The sequence below is a fragment of the Athene noctua genome, chromosome 25, assembly GCF_965140245.1.
Source record: "Athene noctua chromosome 25, bAthNoc1.hap1.1, whole genome shotgun sequence".
NCBI lineage: Eukaryota > Metazoa > Chordata > Aves > Strigiformes > Strigidae > Athene > Athene noctua.
Genome location: NC_134061.1, coordinates 8,105,394 through 8,127,336, shown reverse-complemented (window position 1 = coordinate 8,127,336; position 21,943 = coordinate 8,105,394). Strand labels below are relative to the sequence as shown.

Below are 21,943 nucleotides of genomic sequence, written 5' to 3'. Positions count from 1 at the left end.
GGCAGAATTCACTCCAGAAAGTTCTGAATGTCCTGCAGTTTTTGTGTCCTAATTTTTTCTCTGTATGAATGACTCAAGTAACTACAGCATGCAAAAGGCATTACACACGTCCACAAACTCATATATGGACACTGAAGATGAGATTCAAGAACCTAAACACAGACGTAGGAAAGCATTTGAGATATCCTAGTGTGTTTCACAAATTCCTGCAAGATATGACACCAAACATATGGAAATCTCATCATCTTGTAAACTGAGAGGTGGAAGGCCAGGATATGTACAGCATCTCAAATCATGCTTATGTTTAGGTACCTGAATCACTAGCACACAATTTAGGCACCCACAGTGTGAATAATTCCACATTGTTTAATTAGAACAGGTTAACTCCATATCTGAATGTCCTTTCCCAGTCAAAGGAGAAAGACCAGCACTTCAAGAATGTGGATTCATTCATTGTATTGTGCTTTATGAGATATTGTCACTTCTTAACAATGTTTATGTCTCTCCATTAACTTTTGCATATTCACTACATTGCAACAAGATTATCCACAAGAAGATCCATCTAACATATCTAAGCAGACAGGTGCCTGTCTCAATCTTAAAGACTAATAGTATGAGAGATGGAAGTACATCTATAGAAATGATATCACAGGTATTTAGAGGAAACACATTAATCATTGTGAAGATGCTAATTTACACAAGGATGACTAACAAGATCTAGTGAGATGACTTAATTAATTGTGTCCCTTAATTAATTATCAGGGGCATTAAAGATCAGTGTCCAGAATAGTGTTATAAGAGTAGCTGGTTGAGTCCTGGGTGAGAAGAACTGTGGAGGTTGGGTGAGAAACTCATGTAAACCATAGAGTATGGAAAAAAAATTATCCTAAGCATTGCACTCTTTCATGTACCTGGCACGTTTCAGATCATGCTGTGTTAGTGTCATGCGATGCTTGAGAGCTGGATCAGAAATACAACTCACAGTTCTGTGAGCATGATCCTAACTATTTACAGAAATGGTCCTAGAAAGATTCTGCAGTCTACTTCAGAAAATCTCCCTTGTGTTCCAATAGTACTTTGTGAAGTTGCTATGTTGTTGCCATTGACTGTTTTTTTTTTCATTATGAATCACTCATTGCAACTTTTTTTTTTTTCTCAATCCAGACAGCCCTAATTACAAACACAGATTTTCAAGTCACAGTCCGTCCATTCAAGCTAGCTTGAGTGGATGTTCAAACTGCTGCCTCATCTGCTTCTCCTGCAAAGGCTCTAGCAGCTTCTGTATGATTCTCAGCATGCCCTCTGATAACCTGACCCAGGTCGTTGAATTCATTCTGGTCGGTTTTACAGGTAAACAGGAAATCAAGCTTTTGCTCTTTTTTATATTCTTCTTGGCTTATGTGCTGACAGTGACAGAAAATGCAATAATTGTTGTGCTTGTTTGGACAAATCTCCAGCTTCACAAGCCAATGTATGTTTTCCTGGGCAATCTTTCCTTTCTGGAGATCTGGTATGTCTCTGTCACAGTGCCCAAAGTGCTTGTGAGCTTGGTGACAAAGAGACAAGGCATCTCCTTCACAGGCTGCATGGCTCAGCTATTCTTCTTCCTGGCACTGGCCTGCAGTGAGTGCACTCTCATGGCTGTCATGGCCTATGATCGCTATGTGGCCATCTCCAACCCACTGCATTACCCAGTTATCATGGATCACACTCTTTGCACCCGTCTGGCCATTGGCTCCTGGATGAGTGGCTTCCTGATTTCCACAGGGAAGGTTTACTTTATTTCACGTCAGACGTACTGTGGGCCCAACATCATCAACCACTTCTTTTGTGATGTCTCTCCCTTACTCAAGCTAGCCTGCACCAACGTGTCAGTAGCTGAGCTTATGGATTTCTTACTAGCCCTGTTCATCCTTCTTGTACCACTCATTGTGATTATGGCCTCCTATGTGTGCATCATCTCTGCTGTCTTGGACATCCGCTCAGCCCAGGGGCGTCACAAGGCCTTCTCTACATGTGCCTCTCACCTGTTAGTGGTCACAGTGTTCTACACAGCCTCCTTGTTTATCTATGCCAGGCCCCAGCCTACTGATTCCTTCAGCTCCTACAAATTGGTTTCTGTGGTATACACTGTCCTGACACCCCTGGTCAACCCCATCATCTATTGCCTAAGGAACGAGGAATTCAGAAGTGCTTTTAGGAAAACAATACACTGGAGACACATCCTGTCCTAGAAATTTCATCTAGGGTTTTCCTTATTTATTTAGCTCCCTTTCTACACTGTAAAAATGATGTCAAAGCATCATAATAAATTACCTAGTGTTCATCTTTAAGATCTGGGAGATTTGTGGGATCCTGAAGAAAGAAGTTAGTGTCAATGCATTTCAGAAAACTCTTGGATTCCTTGTGCCCTGCTGTGTTTCGCTTCCAGCAGATATTAGGGTCGTTTAAGTCCCCCATGAAGACCAGGACCTGCAAAGGTCAGGCTTCTTCCAGCTTGCTGATGAAGGCTTCATGTACATCTTTGTGTACGTTGTCTATAGCAGACACCAACCACAATGTCTCCCATGCTGGTCTGCCCTCTAATCCTAAACTTGTTTCCATTTCCATCAGTGACACAGAACAGCAATGACATAGAAAGGAAGAATTTTTCTGACCTGAGTTCTAGACAATTCTAAAGATCATCATATTTAAATTTTTCATTTAAAGATAACAGCATCCAGCAAACCTGTAATTATTTTTAAAAATATGTGTGTGGTGGTCTCCAGCCTCTGGGAGCAGTGGAGGAAAAAGGATCAATAACACTGACAGTGCCATACAAAGGAGGAAAAGAAGGAATAGAAGTAAATGAAGAAAAAGCCTGCAATAAACCCAGCAAAAACAGTATAAAGAGGTAAAGTGTTTCAGGTTCTCTTAAAGAAACATTAATACAGAGAACAATTCAGTCTGGTCTTACAGATTCTATCTTCCTTTTGTACAGTTATGAATAAGACTTCTGTGGAAGAATAAATTGTCTTGCTTGATTCAGATATAGGTCTGAATGCAATCACTTGATCCATGGGTTCCTTCATTTACGAGGAGGGCAAATATATAAAACAGATACAAATCTTTTAAATTTCAACTTTAAACTCAGTAGTCATTGAATAAATTCTCCTAGAATCTATTGACAAGCACATGAAGGACAGAAGGATGATGGGAAATAATTATCCAATTAAAAATTGTGCTTGACCAACCTGTTTGACTTCTGTGAGGACATGACTGTCTTTGTGGGTAAGCAGAGAACAGTGGATATTTATTTCCTTGACTGTACTCCTTGAGATGGTCCTCTAAATGATTGTTATAGATATATTGCTGGAGCATGGGCTGAATAAAGGGACTGTGAGATGAATAGAAAGCTGGCTGGACTGTCAGGCTGAAAACATTGTGATCAGTGGTACCAGGCCCACATGAAGGCCAGTCACCACTGGCATCTCACAGCCATGAAAACTCTTGTCAACACTGTCAACATCTTTACGGTCAAACATCTTTATCACTGATCGAGTTGAAGGGACAGCATGTACTCTCAAACAGTTCATGCATGATACCAAATTAGAGAGAGAGGTGAATACTCAGGAGGACATGATGGGTATTCAAAAGGACCTTGAAAGCCTGGACAAATGAGCTGACAGGAACCCCATGAAATCCAACAAGGGTAAATTAATGAAGTTCAATAAAGGCAAATATAAGCATTAAATTTATATAACTAGACCAGATGTGGACTAATGTGTAGAAAACACTTTTGCAGTGATTCTTCCACAATAGTCTGCACTTGTGAGACCTTATCTGCAGTCCTGTGTCCAGATTTGGGCTCTCCAGAACAAGAAAGTCATTAACATCCTGGAATGAATCTACTGGAAAGCCACAAGATGGTTACGCATCTGAAGTATGCAATGTACAAGGAGAGGTTGACAGCTGGATTTCTTCTTCCTTTCAGAAGAGGTGAAGGGTTGATCTTTTTCCTGTCATCTTCTACCTAACAGTAAACAGTTAAGATGAGAATCATCAGACACAAATTGCAACATAGGAAACTCCAGGCAGATATAAGGAAAAACATTATCACCCTGAGAAAGAGCATTGAACTAACACAGCAGTTTATGCACCAAAGGGGGCCAGAAATTCTGCTGAGAGCCATGTACATGTGCTTAGGAATGCTGGTGGTGTGTCATGGGGGATCGTCCCCAGCACAAACTGGAGTGACTACACTTATGTTGTGGTTTTACCCCAGTAGGCCATCTAAGCCCCAAACAGCTTCTTGCTCACTCCCACATTAGCAGGATGGGGGAAAGAATCAGAAGGGTATAAGTGAGAAAACTCATGAGTTGAGATAAAGACAGTTCAACAGGTAAAGCAAAAGCTGAGTGCACAAGAAAATCCAAATAAGGAATTCTTTCACTACTTCCCAATGGCAGGCAGATGTCTAGGCCTTTCCAATAAAGCAGGGCTTTATTATACCTAGTGGTTACTTGGGAAGGTAAACACCATAACCCTAAATGTCCTGCACTTCCTCCTTTACTGTCCCAACTTTCAATGCTGAGCAAGACATCTTATGGTATGGAATATCCCTTTGGTCAGTTGGGGTCAGCTGTCCCAGTTTTGTCCCTTCCCAACTTTTTGTCCAGCCCCAGCCTACTCACTGTAGGGGTGGTGTGAGAAGCAGAAAAGACTTCAATTCTGTGTAAGCACTGCTCAGCAATAGCTAAACCACCGTCAGTGTATTATCAACAGTGTTCTGGTCACAGATCCAAAATATCACATTACAAGAGCTACTCTGAAGAAAATTAACTCTATCTCAGCCAAAACCTTGGAACAGTAGAGGTCTCAACTCAGACCAAGCTCCTAAAGGAAGATGCAGTTTTCCAGGTATCAGGCTACAGGGAATTCTTGGTGCCTCTCTCAGATGCTGGTGCAGGGGAGATGGTGTCGGTGCCTGTAGGAAGTGTACAGTGGTTGAGGATCTGTGCCACCAAATTAAGGAGCTGTGGGAGGAGGCCAACAGGTTATGTAGCACCAGAGATGAAAAAAGCCCAGCTGACAGGTTCTTCTCCAACACACTGTAGTTACGAGACTGAATTCCCAACTGTACAAAAGAAGGGACAGGTAGATTCAGTGCTTATTGGATTGGGCAGTGGAGACGCCCTCTGTGTAAATTGATTGACTGCACAGAGCTGTCTTTGAAAATCAGTTATCAACAGGTTGAGAGCTTGTGAGTAAAATTTAGAGGCCAAGCCAACAAAGGAATCCTTGTGGTTGGAGATTACTACAGGCTGCCTGACCAAGGGGAGCCTGTTGACAAAGCGTTCTTACTTCATCTAGAGGAAACATCATGCTCACAGTCTCTGATCCTGCTGGGGGACTTCAGTCACCCAGACATCTGCTGGAAAAAGCAGCACAGCAAGCTGTAAGCAGACCAGGAGACTCTTGGACTGTGTCAAGGATAACTTCATAATCCAGGTGATAGACAGACCAACCAGAGGAGAAGTGTTACTGGACCTGTTGCTTACCAACATGGAAGAAATAATTAGAGACTGGTGGTAGCCTGGGGTGCAGTGATCACGCCCTGGTGGAATTCACAGTCTTGAGGGATATGGGCCAGGTGAAGAGTAGGGTTTGGACACTGATCTTCAGGAGATCAAATTTGCAATTGCTTCAGTAATTAGTGGATGGGACCCTCTGGAAAACTGCCATCACAGGTAAAGGAGCAGAACAGGGCTGGCAGCTCTTTAAGGACATTTTTCTTAGAGCACAAAAGCTCTTGATTCCCATGTGTAAGAAATCAGGCAATGAAGGCAGGGGATCGGCATGGCTCAGTAAGGCTTTCCTGATCGCTAAAGTGTAAGAAGGAAATGAACAGGCAGTGGAACCAGGGACATGTATCCTGGGAAGAGCATATGGATGTTCCTTGGATGTATAGAGACTGGGTCAGGAAATCTAAGGCACATTTGGAGCTGAATTTGGCAAGGGCCGCAAAGGATAAGAAGGGCTTCCACATCTACATTGGCAAGAAAAGGAAGTTTAAAAAAAAAATGTATCCTCCACATGTCTTGATAAATAAGACAGAAGAGGTGGTGACAACTGACATGGAGAAGACTGAGGTACTCAACAATTATTTGTCACAGTTTTTCAATGGCAATCTCTCTTCCCATATCTCCCAAGTCCCTAAACTTCAAGTCAGGGACAGGAGGAACAAAGTTTCTCCCATCGTAAGAGAGTATCAGGTTCAAGAACATCTGAGAAACCTGAAAATACACAAGCCCATGGGACCAAATGAGATGCATCCCAAGTTCCTGAGGTAATTGGCTGATGTAGTACCCAAGCCACCAGTCATCATATTTTAAAAAGTCATGGCAGTCAGGCAAAGTCCTCAGTGACAGGAAAAAGGAAAGCATCCCACTCATTTTTAAAAAGGAGGACCCTGGGAGCTACTGACAAATCAGCCTCACCTCTGTGACAGATCATGGAACAGATCATCCTTGTAGATATGTCAAAACATGTAGAAGACAAGGAGGTGATTAGAGACAGCCAATGTGGCTTCACCAAGGGCAAATCATGCCTGACTTATCTAGTGGTCTTCTACAACGGAGTGACCACATCAGTTGGCAAGGGAAGAGCTATGGATGACATCTACCTGGATTTCTGTAAGACTTTTGATACAGCCCCCCATGAATTTTACCTGGAGAGATTTGAGTTTGATGGATTGACTGTTAGATGGATAAGGGATTGGCTGGATGTCTGTGTCCAAATAGTTACAGTCAATGTGTCACTGTCCAAGTGGAAACCAGTAACAATCCTCAAGGGTCTGTACGGGGACCAATATTATTTAATTTCTTTATCAATGACACAGACAGTGGGGTTGAGTGCATCTTGATCAAGTTTGCAGATGACACCAAGCTGAGTGGTGCAGCTGATTTGCTAGAGCAAAAGGATGCCATCCAGAGGGACCTTGACAGGATTGAGGAGTGGGTTTGTGTGAACCTCATGAAGTTCAACAAGGTCACGTGCAAGGTCCTGCACCTGGGTCAGGGCAATCCCCACTACCAATACAGGTTGCATGCTGGGCTGAGAGCAGCCCTGTGGAAAAGGACTGGGGGATACTGGTGGATGAAACATCGTACATGAGCTAGGAGTGTCTGCTTGCAGCTCAGAAAATAAACTGTATCCTGGGCTGTGTAATAAGAAGTATGGCAGCAGGTTGTGGAAGGTGATTCTCCTCTTCACTCTCATGAGACCTTTCTTGGAATGCTGTGTTCAGTTCTGGGGTCCCCAGTACAAGAAAGACATGGAGCTCTTAAACCAGGGCCAGAAGAGGGCCACAAAAATGATCTGAGGTCTGAAACACCTCTCCTGTGAAGAATAGCTGAGAAAGATGGCATTGTTCAGCATGGGGAAGAGTCTGGGGGAACCTTACAATACATACAGCAGGTTTCTAAGAAAGATGCAGAGAAACTTTTACCCAGACATGCATTGACAGGACAAGGGGCAACAGTTTTAAACTGAATGAAAGAAGGTAGATTTAGATTGATTTAGACTGGGCACAAGGAAGAATTTTTTTATTTTTTTTTTAATTTTTTTTTTTTTTATGATGAGAGTGGTGAGCCACTGCAACAGGCTGCCCAGAGAAGTTGTGGATGTCCCATCATTGGAAGTGTTCGAAGTCAGGTTGTACAGGGCTTTGAGCAGCCTGCTCTAGTGAAAGTTGTCCCTGCCCTCAGCAGAGTGGTTGTACTAGATGCTCTTTAAAGGTCTCTTCCAACCCAAACCATTATCTCATTCTCTCATCTGATTCTGTGATGATGAATGTTGGAAGCTTATGACTTCTGGCAAGAGAATATTTCCTGCTTCTTCTGCGTGTCTGCAACTACAGAATAGGTTCAGTGTCCTGTTATCAGGTGAGAGACTGGAAATTCTGTCCCAAGAATGAGAGTTATCTAAACCTAAACCACAGAGCAGCACCAGGAGGAAGTGGCAGTGACAGTAATGGGGGACATGCCGCTGTGGGGCAGAGAAGTCACCCCTGTAGCCCACCACTACCAAAACCTTGCCACACATACCCAGTATACTCATCTGCCAACCTGACCTTCTAAGGATGTTGTGAAGAGCCTGCTGAGACTTCTCCAGCCCTTGGACTATTACTCCCTGCTGGTTTTCCCTGTGAGTACCAACAATACTGCCAGGGGAAACCTGGAACTTAGGAAGAGACAACATGATTCTTGGGTTGATGGCCAAGGACATGGGAGTCCAGGTGGTTTTCTCCTTGATCTTGCCAGGAGAGAGAATAGCTTGAGGATGAGTTATCCTGCAGGGCAACAACTAGTTGTGCAGCTGCTGTTGTTAACAGAGATTTAGCTTTTATGATTATGGGAGCAACTTTGACATTCAAGGATTACATGAAAGAGGTGGGATCAACCTGATCAAATGGGACAAAAGCATTTTTACCAACAGCTGGTCATCCTGGCGACGCTTTTAAACTAGGAATGATGGGGGAGGGAAATTACACCCAACAGTCAAGTGAGAAAATGGTGTGACCATGTTGAAAAGCACAGGATTGAGGATGATGTGGAGACACTCAGGCACAATAAAATAGGAATAAAGTGGGCTGAAGCTTATTATATCATCCCTCAAACATCCCTTCAATTAAAACACTACACATTCTTCAGCTCTCCCTCTTGGCCACACTTAGGTATTTCCATTCCCTTCGCTAGGTTTTTGTCTAAGAATTTCTACCAGACCCCAGGTCCAGCTGCACCTCACATTCAGATACCAGCATTTTCCTGCTTTACTTTGACTTTACTGACCCCAGACTTCACTTCACACTCTTCATAGACCTTTTTTTTTTTTTTTTTTTTTTTTTTTTGGTAGATGAGTACTTGTATGAATTTTCTCTTTCTTCACTTTAAAGTTGCTGCTGTGATCTACCCATGTATAGGCCACCCAGAATCTCAAAATTAGATAGAAATATCTTAGTGAAGCTTTTGAAACACTTTTGAAACAATGGCTTTTCATTCCATTCCATTCCACCACATATTATCTACCCAGACATTCCTACTAACATCCCAAGCCACAGCACCTGTCCAGGCACTCCTTCTGAGGTTCTTCATCCTCCTCAGAGATACATGTTCTTCATCCACCCTTCCTATTTACACTAACATAGTTTGGGTTCCATGAGCTGGTTGTTCTGAGAAAAACATTTTATATGTCCTTGCTATAGGCAAAATCTGTTGGCTAAGGAATTAGATTTTTAAAGATATCACTCAGATATGGGTCTCACCCAAGCACAATAAACATGTTTACAACTATTAAAAGAGAAATTTTAACTCAGCATTTCAACAGAGTTCCTTGCAAGAACAGTGAAGTAGCACATTAAAAGACACAGATAAATATCACACGTTAACACACAAACTGATGGGGAGGAGGGAGGGTGAACCCAGCAGCCATTACACATCTTATAAATCCACATGTCCACAATAGCGGACAGGCATCAAATCACATCACTTCTTTCCCAACATGAAATCCATCTGATTTAATCTAGGACAGACACAGCATGGAAAAGGATAACAACACTATCAGCCTGTTAGGAGAGTGAAATTAAGCATTTCTATGCCTGGATTCCTCTTTGTTAAGGTAGCCATCTAAAAACTGTCAGCTTATTTGCACTCCAAAAGGCATCTTCTATTGTGCCAGTTTTGAAGTGTATGTAGGGCACTAATTTATATGAAAATAAAATGAATCTCACCACACCTAATCGGTAAGCATTTGAACCACTTACCTCTTACACTTAAGGAGGCTCTTAAGACCTCTGCAGACCTGGTCAGCATACTTTTAAACTTTGATGCTGCTGGGAGAATGTCATTAGCTTCAGTTTCTAGCAAACCTACTCACTGGAACATTCCTTGCTTTGGATAAATGAATGAAGACTCTTCTAAATCATTTGTAAAAATGAGCTTTGTACAAGTTAGGATTTAAATTATTGCTTCTTTATATCAGAGTAAGTGTGCTGGGGAGAGGAGTTAACAGATGCACTGTTCTGTCAAAAATGAATGACAAGTCTTTGTTTATCCAGTGCAAAATGGCTTCCATGGGTATGACAGTGATAGGAGTACAAGGGTAATAAGGATGTAAACAGCAACAATTAGACATAATAGATAGAAGGAGAGTCCAATAGGTAACTGTCTTGATCTCTTATAAATAGGAAATCACCATGTAGTCTCTGAATTGGCCTAGAGGACACAAATCTATGCCATTGCCTTATTGGGAACATGAGAAAGAATGTATTAAGGCCATTTCACACTGTATCCTTGCCACCAAACTACTCCTGCATCTGTTTTTTTCTGCAAAGAATAGTACTGTTGTATCCTGACTGCCACTGGCAGCTCTGAGACCACGGTACAGAGAACACACACACTGCTGAGCCAGCCCCAGAGAAAAAGCTACAACGCACGCTAGCACTTGACAAGGGCTATTACACATGACTGGGGGTGCAGGGTGGGGGGTAGGGGGGGGGGGTGGGTGTCACCATATGCATCTGAAATCTGCAGCTACTGCAGCTTTAACTTCTATGAGAAGAGCCTTTGGGACATTTATGTCTCATCACATTAATGACAGACGGACCCTGGGTTTCTAAATGTGACTAATATAGCCATTTCAATTAAGTGAAGTAGAAAGAATCCAGAACAATTGTTATTATTTTTTTATTATTCATACTATGATCAGAAATTCCGCCTCTTGCTATGTTTGGAATAGTTAAGATTTTTAAATGCAAAACTGTGGAGTCTGCCTCAACCTCAAAGCTTCCTGGATAGAGATGTGAATTGAAAACCTTGTAAATGACTGAGCATCACTCATATAACTAGAAATGTGTCAGGGAGAATATCATTTGACACTTCTATTATAGGTTTTGGTCAGATCAAGACCCTTATTAAGTGACTGCATCTAAAAAGACCAGCCTGGGGAGTATCAGTGACTGCAGTTACAGCTGCATCAAGGATTCTCACGACTTTGCACTTGGAGTCCTCATTGCTTGTAAAGAGCCCTTAAGGGCCAAAGCATTCTCTGCTGTGACGAGCTTCTGCAGCTGCTAACAGCATTTAAATCAGTGTCTGCAGACAGAAGAATGGCTCAGCTAAAGCTGTGGTACACTCATAGTTAAATGTTTCCAATCATCAGCATTTGCTCTGTTTAACGATGGAGTTCAGCTTTGTAACATCCCAAATACATCTGAGATATGAGTCACTGGTCATACACTCTTAAAATAAATTGGGAAAGGCAAGGGGAGTAAACATAATACACATGCAAGAAATTCTTTAATTGTATTTCTAAAAGTAAGGAGCTCATATAATGACAATCTTTTTGTAAACTCACATTATGAAACAGTTTATTAATACTGGTAATGGTAAGAAACTGGTATGCCGGCAATGTTATAATATCTCAGGCTTCAAGAAGAAACAGGCCTTCACAACACTTTACTCCCTTTTTAGCAACATAAAAAATGATATTGATGGTGAACGGGGCTTCATAATACAGGTAGTATTCTCTTGGAATCCCAAGGGAACCTAAAGCCTTCAGTGGCCTTTGAAACCAAATGTAGAGTTAGGACCCAGGGCTGAGGTTGAACTTCATTTTAAACTTCATCTTGCTACTGAATTAATGTTTTAGAAAAAGTTAAATAAAACCTAATTTCCTCAAACTACTTCTATCTGTTACAGCATTTTCAGTCAATGACAAGACACTGTCCTTCCTGTTTCCGTAAATGGTTTTTTCTGCCAAAAATAATGGTTATCCAGATGATGTATTGTTGTCCCTTTTTTTCCAGAAGTATCAGTTATTTACAACACTATTAATCAGAAGTGTGTCAAAGAGGCAATGCTGCAATATAGTTATGCACCTCTCCAGCAAGAGAATCTGAAATAAAGTACAACATTGCTGTCCTGCTCCTGTATTTATCTCACCTGAAGAAAATGAGGAAGATGTTGAAGAGAAGACAACTCATAAACTTCTACTTGTGACTAAGTCATTCCAGATTGGTGGGAACACCTAACAAACTCATGAAATTTTAAGCTGATATGAAACTAATTTTATCTACAGTTGCCATTACACTGGGTAAATAGCATAGAGAGCTAAACTTCCAAGACAGAAACCCTTCCACGTACATCATATATCTATGCTGACTACGACTATGCCAGCATGTGAAAGGATCCCAAAGCTATTAAGTGAACTTGCAGATGTGTTGCATGCCTCTCCAGGAACTAGAAACACTGAATCACTGTATTGCAGACATTTAGGGGATGTGCAGAAATATGTGCTGTGTAGTCCAGAACTGAACAAAATACTACAGGTGTAGCTTCACCAGTGCTGAATAAAAGGGAAGGATCACCTCCCTTGATCTGCTGGCAACACTGCCCAATGCAGCCAAGGACTCCAATCATCTTCTTTGTAGCAAGGGCACATTTCTGACTCATGTTCAACCTGGTGTCCATCAGGACCCCCAGGTCCTTTTCTGCAAAGCTGCTTTCCATCTGGAGAGTCCCCAGGCTGCCCTGGTGCTTGGAGTTCTTCTTCCCCAGGTGCAGGACTTTGAACTTCTTGTTGAACTGCATAAGGTTCCCGTCAGCCCATTTTTTCAGCCTACCAAGTTCCTTCTGGGTGTCAGCACAACCCCCTGGCATATCAGCCGCTCCTCCCAGTTTGGTGTCATCTGCAAACTTGCTGAGTGTACACCCTGCTCCATCATCCAGATCATTAATGACGATGTTGAACAGAAATGGACCCAGTATTAATCCCTGGGGTACCCTGCTAGTTTCTGGGCTCCAACTTGACTTCATACCACTGATCACCACTCTCTGGGCCTGGCCATTCAGCCAGTTTTCAATTTACCTCACTGCTCCTCCAGGCCATACACCATCTGCTTCTAAATGAGGATCTTCTGGGTGACAGTGCTGAAAGCCTTACTGAAGTCCAGGTAGACAACATCCACTGCTCTCCCCACATCTATCAGGCCAGTCATTTCATCACAGAAATTGGTTAACAAGTTTGTTAAGCATGACTTCAACTTAGTGAAGCAATGCTGACTACACCTGATAATTTTCTTGTCGTTCACAAGCCTGAAAATTGTTTCCAGTGTTAGCTGCTCCATCACCTTCCCAAGGACTGGGAGCTGCCTGGCCTGTAGCTCCTGAATCCTCCTTCTTTAGTTTGCTTTCCTCCAGTCTTCAGGCACTTCTCCCAGTCTCCATGACCAATTAAAGATTATCAAGAGTGACCTTGCAGTGACATCTGCTGGCTCCATCAGCACTTGTGGTGCATCCCATGAGGTCCTATGGACTTACATATGTGCAGTTTACTTTGTTACCTGATCTGATCCTCTTCCAGCCAGGGTACATATTCCTTGCTGCAGTTTTACTCCCTGTTCTCTAGGATATGGGCCTCTTGAAGGTGAGTCTTGCTAATAAAGACTGAGGCAAAGAAAGCAGTACTTCTATCTTTTCCATGTCCTGTCCCCCATTTCATTCATCAATGAGCCTTTATTTTCCCTAAACTTCCTTTTGTCTCCTATGTATTTATAGAAGCCCTTCTTGTTTTATTTGACATCCCTGGCCCAATTCAATTCCATTTGGGCTTTGGCTTTCCTAACTTCATCTCTGGATGCTTGGATAATATTTCTGTATTCCTCCCAGGTCCTTGCTTCCTTGCTTCCACCTTCTTTATGCTTCCTTTCTGTGTTTGAGTTTGGCCAGGAATAATTTGTTTATCTATGCAGGCCTCCTGGTATTTTTGCCTGACTTATTGTTGAGGTGGACTGCTCTTGAGCTTGGAGGAGGTGATCCTTGAATATAAACCAGTTTTCTTGGGTGCCTCTTCCCTCTAGACCCTTACCCTGTGCGACTCTTCCTAGCAGATCTTTGAAGAGGCTGTAGTCTGCTATCCTGAAGTCCAAGGTTGTGAGCTCGCTCTCCACCTTTCTCCCTGCCCTCAGGATCCTGAACTCCACCAGCCTGGGGTCACTGCAGCAAAGGCTGCTATTGATCATCATATCCCTCTCATTCTTGGTGATAGCAAGGTCCAGCAGAGTACCTCTCTTTGCAGAATTCTCTGTCACTTAGAAGAGGTATTTATCCTCAATGCCCTCCAGGAACCTCCTGGATTTCTTATGTACTGTTGTGTTGTCCCTTGGAGTTATTGAAGTTCCCCATAAGGATGAGGGCCTGCAAACATGAGGCTGTTCCTATTTGTCTGTTGTCATCCACTTGTTCTTCCTGGTCAGGTGGCCTATAGCAGACACTCAGTACAATGTCACATTTACTTGTCCTCTCTTTAATCATGACTCATAACTCTCAGCTCCTCTTCCATCCCAGGCAGAGCCCCATGCACTCCAGCTGCTCTCTCACATAAAGGGCAACTCCCTCTCCTTGTCTTCCCTTCCTGTCCTTCCTGTAACAGTGCCAAGGAAAGTGATAAAAGGTGTGTGGCTTTCTCCAAAACCTTCCCCAAATACTAATTATTCACATGAAGACCTCATTAACAAACTGAAAGCTGGTCATACAGAATTTGCCAACTTCTTGCAATAACATTTATGAAAAGGAAAACAATCAGTTAAGAGAAACATCAACATTATAGAAACATCTGGCTGACCCTACAAATCCAGGACATTCAGGATACGTGAAAGAGAAGGTAGAAACAAAAAGAATTTCAGACAGCGGCCTCACATCTTCCTTTGGGATTTAAAATGTTGTGTAAGCAAATTTTCTAGGGGTGTTCATATGCACCTTCCTTGTGGTTGATGCACTTTTGCAGTAGGGGAAAAGTATGCATAAGAAAGGGAAGCTGAAATTTACATTCATAGCATTCACATTCATAGAAACCTTGTGTCCAGACTAATCTTCCTCTTAAAATGGTCATCAACACTCAACCTCTTCTAATAATTTCTCCCCATAATGGGAGAACAAGATTCTAAAAAAAAAAAGTCAGGACAAGTGTATATAATGTGTATATATGCACATATCTAGATTGAGTCTCATGAACCAACCCATGGTATCTTGAAGTCAATTTCTGCCTCCTCCCCTCCATACCCTCCATACATGGTTTGGGCTTTTTTTTTACTCCCCACTAAGGACAAAATTAAAAAATTAGTATATGTGGCTGAGACAGAGCCTTCCCTGATATACTGACAATGTCATGGAGTTCACAATGTCTCCAAGGATCTCAGACTCAGGCTGTTGCAAGTTGCTCTGGGTGACAAACAAAAGGACCCAGGACCTTTAAATATGTTAGTAGAAGGCAGCATGAATCAGAAGCTACTCCCCAGCTCTAGTTTAGGCACCCAATTCACGAGGAAAAAGACCTTTGACGTCAATGCCAATTGCAACTTTGCTTATTTTAAAATACATTAACTCAAAAACTTTCTTGAAAATTGGAAAATTAAAAAGGAAAATAAGTAGCATTTTCTTTCTGCATTTTGTCTACCACTGTCACCGTAACAGAATTGTTTCCATTTCAAATTAATTTTTTACACCTTTCTTTTATACTTCAAATGCTGTAGAAATTTAGCAGCTCATAAAAACTTCCTCTTCTGCCTAGCCTCTCCTCTCCTAGATAGAAATTACATATAAATATATATATAGTCTCTAAACTTCAATGGTAGTAATCTTTTTTCTTTTTTTTTTTTTTTGTAACTCTTTCTTCTCATGTTGATGCTATTTTTTTTCCTGTTGCTTGCTTCTCATATCTTCTCCCTGTTCTTTGTTAGTTTGGCCTTTACAAAAGAATTGTTGCTGTGTGGCAGTTACATTTCTCTCTTTCCCCTTAAGCCTGTTGTGTTCCTCCTGTATCACCAGTCTCTCTAAAGCTCCTCTTTTGCTTATGGCTCCTCAAGAAGCAAGTACTTCCCTAACTGACAAAATAGCCAACAATGGTTAGCAGAGAGGTAGATATTAAATCATATTGATGAAGTTATCCCAGAGGTAGTCAGGAAGAGCCATTTCTTCTAATTCTGTAAGGAGACATTTACTTTTGAAAGACACCTACCTCAAGGATGACCCTGGCCCTTAAGCAATGTGACACTGTAAGTTTGCATGGCTTGCCATTGGGCATGGCAGAAGTGTACCTGGTAGTTTTGAAGCTGCCATGCCAGTTGAGATAGTGTTGGAAAAGTTTGCTACGTTAAAGGAAGTAATACCAGTATAGCATCTCCCCTGAAGCCTCCAGTGATCCCTGGAGTGAAATATTCTTCATTTCCTCCTCAGAGAGGAGGAATTAATTTGCTCAACTAAAGGCGGTTAACGCACGTGCAATATGGACAGGGGATCAGGAACAATAAGCGAACTAAGAAACTCAAGTTATGTGACACTGTAGAGGTAACTCATCTCAGGTGTATAAAACAGTGTTGTGCAGGCCTGATGCTGTCAATAGGAAAATGTGCTTAGCCTCGAGACTGATCAAGAAACTGGATGATTTACTATGACAGGTGGTAAAAATTTACTCTTGCTTTCCCTGTGTTCTTCCCTTCAGATCATTCTGAACAGCATTCCTTCACTGTATCTTCATTTCCCTATCCTACCTAGGACACGGTTTCTCACAACAGGACTTTGGTAACTGAATTCATCATCCTAGGTTTTCCCAATGTCAGGAAGTTGAGCTGCTTCTCTTTCCTACCTTCCTTCTGATGTATGCACTGACCCTCAAAGAGAATGTGGCCATCACCTTGGTCATTGGTACAGACGACCACCTTTGTACTCCAATGTATTTTTTATCAGCAATCTCTCTTTCCTAGACATTGGCTACACTACTGTGACAGTGCCCAAGATGCTGGCTGACAGTGCTATTCAGTCACAGACCATCTCTGTCTCTGGATGCTTCACACATTTCTTCATTGGCTCGGCTGAACTAGCATGGCCTCTGACCGTTACCTGGCCATTTGCAATCCACTGCATTACACCACCATTAAGTTTAGAGCTTGCTCTGGGGTGTTGGCTGGGTGGCTTCCTTGCACCTGCCCTTCCGACTGCCTTCATCTTCCTCCTGTCTTTCTGTGGCTCCAACATCTTCAACCACTTCTGTGACTCAGCACCTTTGCTGCAGCTCTCATGCCAAAACATCTTTGAAATCAAAGTCATTAACATTGTGGTGGGCACAATACTACTAATGAACTCCCTCCTCCTCACCATGTTCTCCTACATCTTCATTGCGGCCACCATCTTGCACATACCCACAGATGAAGGATGTAGCAAAGCCTTCTCTACCTGTGTCTCCCATCTGACCATTGTCACCATCTTCTACGGGACCAACATCTGCATGTACATTTGCACCAAGACCATTCAGACTTTTGATTTCAACAAGACTGTCTCAGCCTTCTACTCTGTGGCTGCCCCAGTTCTAAACCCTGTCATCTATATCCTAAGGAACAATGACATCAAGCAAGGCATGATAAAAGCACTTTTGAAGCAAAAGGACACTTTCTTCATGTAAAATTGGTTTGAGGAGTAGTATGTGAAACTGGGAGAAACTGGGAGCTACTTAGAAAACCACTTTTTTCTCCAGAGCTTTCACACACATCAGTGAGGTAGTAAACACCCTGTAAATGAAGTTTTATCAGAGACAATTTGAATTCAAAATTTAATTTCTGCTTCTTCACCCTTCAGAGAAGATATTAATTGGAACTTTATTTAGTCATCCAGAATTCAGTTGTCTAGATCTAAGTTGGTCATCCAGGCTCCCACTGCTATCAGTGAAGATGGACCGGCACCTTGAATGATACCATCTTAAGACTGGTGTCACCCTTGGAATGTTTCTGCTCCTGTCCACTGAGTAAAGAACTAATTTAGACAGTATGCCTAAGTAGTGAATATATGAATGGTTTAGATTTCTTATTACTTCTAGCCCTGTTGTAAATCAAAACACACTTTGGAGAGCCAGGCAACACTACCACTCATTTTTGGTATAGTGATCCCAAAACAGTTTGCCTCTATGCATGCATCTTCCTGCTAATGGTAAGATACTTGTCCTTTATGACATCTGATTCATGCATATTTGAAGTGTCTGAAGTCAAAAGTCAAGAGTGGTCCATGCAAACTCCCTCCATCAAAAGAAATTGGAGAGAAGCTATTATTTCTAATAATCCTTAACATCATCATTCACATCTCAAGTAACACAGAAAAATGATGTCAAAAATGGACTTACTTCTTGATGACTGCAAGGAAATCTATTGTGTCTACCTAGTTGTATCTATGCTGTAGATGTCTTAAACTAGGTGGAATGAAACTTGTTCCAGTGCCTAACTTCACAGTACCTATCAAGTGCCTACGCTTGACTAGAAAGTGTTCAGGACTAGAAACTTTAAATTCCATTCCCTTTGAAACAGTAAGGCAAACGGCCATCAGATATTTACTTTATAGTCTTGTATCTCACATGTAAACATTGGCACTTCTGGTTTTGTTCTATTATAATGCTTATACAGCTGCACTTTGCTGCTACTGTTTTCTATAAAGTATAGATATATCTTTAAGTTTTATTTCAGCTGTATCTAATGAATTCAACATCAATTGTGAGTATCCTGGTGATATGGACACATGCATAAATGTTTATTTTCCAAGATGAACTAAGCCAAATCAGTTCTGGGTAGATATTCAAAACAATACAAAAAGTCAGTCTCTCTGACCAGATGATTGTTCTGATCATGTTTATACTCAGCTCTTTATGTAAAGAATCTGAGGGTGAAGACACCTATTAGATGTACACATCTAAGATGTGTATACATTTGAGATATTAACATGGTTTCTCTTTTCAGTCTCCACATAAATAGATGGCTCTAATCTCAGAAATAGAACATTGTCTCCATTTATAATAAAAACCATTTAGATGGATTTTATAGCACAACTATCTAAATGTGACTGAGATAATCCCCTCCTTCATTCCCTGTAAAACAGCTGCTCCTTTTTAAAAAAATGTTATGTCTAATTTAGCAATAAAAGCTTAATAATAAATTTATTGATAAATAAATTGATAAGTTAATGATAAATTCAGACAACAATATGACTAGTTTAAGAAAGGTCAAAAGGTGGAAAAATGTATATGAAAACAAAAATATGACTCCATAGACTAAGCAATATCTTTGTTGTAGCTATATTTTTAATTGATACCTAGGTACTATCTAAAATAATACAGCTACAAGTGTTGGCATATAGACAGTTTAATAGTTTAATAGTTAAAATTCTTGTAAATATCGTGAGGAAGCAGCAAAAGGGAACCTATGCATGATCAAGAATTCAGAATTCCTTTTAAAGCATCTTACCACTAATATTGCTTAAGTTACAAAAGGCAAATGGCTATAAATTTTTTATCGGTTACAGTTGATTTCATCACCTTCAATAATGGAAAAACCCATCTAATCACTTGTTCCTCATGTATTTCTCCTCTAACACCTTCCTGTTAGTCTAATTCATAGTCTAATTGCTGAGCATTTTAATGTAACACTGTGTAACTCCCTTGAAGAAATTCTTGTAAATAAATTATCTTTTCAATCATACCTGTACTACCAATATATTCCAGCTTAATGGCTGGGATGAATCAATAACACAGGCTGGTTTTGCATGACTTCCTGGCACCGTCTTATTTTGACTCTACGAATACATAAATTATGATATAACTAAAAGGGAACATAGCTTGAAAAAAACCCCAATCAAGCAAGACATTCTGTGTGTCCACATATCATGTATTACAGTATTTTTTATAAATCTGTGATGGTTTTAAGCCCTGCCAGGACTGGAGACCACGTTGCCATTGCCCCTCCCCCACCCTCAGCTGGTCAGGCTGGAAGTGAGGCACAAAGCCAGGGTTAAAATAAGCAGAAATTTAATACAACAGAGTGATAAACAATCTGAATAACAACAATAGTGATAATAACAACAACAAACAGCAATAGCAGTAAACAAGACAAGAGATATACAAAGAAATACCGCAATGGTTACAGACAGCCCCATGCTCCCCGCAGCCAAAGCCACAAAGGAAAAAGTTCCCGTGCTCCCGCCCCTGGACCTGACGTCAGCATGGTATGAATAACCCGGCTGGAGATCCCTTCCCCCTCTCTCTCTGCTGGGGAAACTTAACCCTATCCTAGCTGAACCAGGACATAATCCACCCCTTTATTCTATACCATCTGCGTCATGTCCAGCTGCCAGTTAGCAGTTAGCAATAACAAAACAACAATTTACACAGGCACAGCATAATTCACGGCATGTTATCACCCAGAATCAAGTCCCCCTGTGGTACGCATCGGACCTCTCCATTGTCCTGCATCACCCACCAGGTGCACCCAGGTCCTTGGGCAAAAGCAATCCCGTGGATGGGTTTGCCTTTACCTCTGCCTGGCGCAGGACTAAACCAGACCATTTTCCCCAATATATTCCTCATGCGCACCACAGGGACTTTATCCCCATCTACAGCACGTGGAGGTTTCAACTGAGCCGGGCCAGCTCGACTGGCAGATCCTCTTGTGTTGACTAGCCAGGTGGCCTTTGCTAGATGCATGTCCCAGTCTCTGAAGGTCCCACCTCCCAGTGCTTTCAATGTGGTTTTTAACAGTCCATTGTAGCGCTCAAACTTCCCAGAGGCTGGTGCGTGGTAGGGGGTATGGCAGACCCACTCGATGCCGTGTTCTTCTGCCCAGGCACTTATGAGGTTGTTTCGGAAGTGGGTCCCGTTGTCTGACTCAATTCTCTCTGGGGTGCCGTGTCGCCACAGGACTTGGGTCTCAAGGCCCAGGATGGTGTTTCGGGTGGTGGCGTGGGGCGCTGGGTAAGCTTCCAACCATCCAGTGGTTATTTCCACCATTGTGAGCACGTGGCGCTTCCTGTGGCGGGTCTGTGGCAGTGTGATGTGGTCGATCTGCCAAGCCTCTCCATAGCTATATTCCAGCCATCGCTCTCCATTCCGCTGGGGCTTCACCCGCTTGGCATGTTTGATTGCAGCACACGTCTCACATCCGTGGACGACCTCTGCAATAGTGTCAATAGTAAGGTCCACCCCTCGATCTCGAGCCCACCTGTATGTTGCATCCCTACCTTGGTAGCCCGAGGTCTCATGGGCCCACCGGGCTATGAACAGTTCACCTTTGCGCTGCCAGTCCAAGTCCACCTGAGCCACCCTGATCTTAGCAGCTTGGTCTGCCTGCTGGTTGTGTCGATGTTCATCAGTGGCCCGGCTCTTGGGTACATGGGCATCCACATGGCGCACCTTCACAACGAGGTTTTCCACACGGGCTGCAATGTCCTGCCATACTTCAGCAGCCCAGACAGTTTTACCCTTACATTGCCAGTTGTTCTGCTTCCATTGCTGCAACCATTTCCACAGGGTATTCGCCACTGCCCACGAGTCGGTGTAGAGGTAGAGCCTTGGCCACTTTTCCTGCTCAGCAATATCCAAAGCAAGCTGGACGGCTTTCACCTCTGTGAACTGGCTCGATTCCCCCTGTCCCTCAGCAGCTTCAGTGACCCGTCGTGTTGTCACCGAAATCCGGGATAAAGGAACTTATCAACACCAATGTGATGCAGATAAGCAGACACTCCTTTATTAACGGCCGGACGTGTAGGGGAGTGCTCTCACCAACAACACGTGCCAGGCACCAAGGTCATACATCTTATATAGAACTTACTCATACATATTCATAAAGTCTTCATACATAAGCATACAATTTCTAAGAAATCATTAACATATTCTCCTCCCATTTCCGATTCTGCGCAGTAGAGGTTAGAAATGTCCAGAAATGGGCCTGGGGTGTAATGTGAGTAGGTGGTCCATGAGTCGGTGGTCGCGATCTCCCCCTGCTGGAATTACCTTTTGCTTAAGGACACGGTTTTCTTGGCCGGTACCTGCAAGCTGTTACGGTTACTGCCCTCAGTTCCCATTAATCCTGGACCTTGAC

The 21,943-nt window shown here is 42.3% G+C and overlaps 1 protein-coding gene and 1 pseudogene across 1 annotated transcript; both read left to right on the top strand.

The window, feature by feature from the left end:
* Window positions 1-1,295: 1,295 nt before the first annotated feature.
* LOC141970321 (olfactory receptor 226-like) lies at window positions 1,296-2,234 on the top strand. The gene has a single exon (XM_074926843.1). The coding sequence runs from the start codon at window positions 1,296-1,298 to the stop codon at window positions 2,232-2,234; it is 939 nt and encodes a 312-aa protein (XP_074782944.1).
* Window positions 2,235-13,449: 11,215 nt separating this feature from the next.
* On the top strand, window positions 13,450-17,493 carry LOC141970545 (olfactory receptor 6F1-like; annotated as a pseudogene).
* Window positions 17,494-21,943: the final 4,450 nt, after the last annotated feature.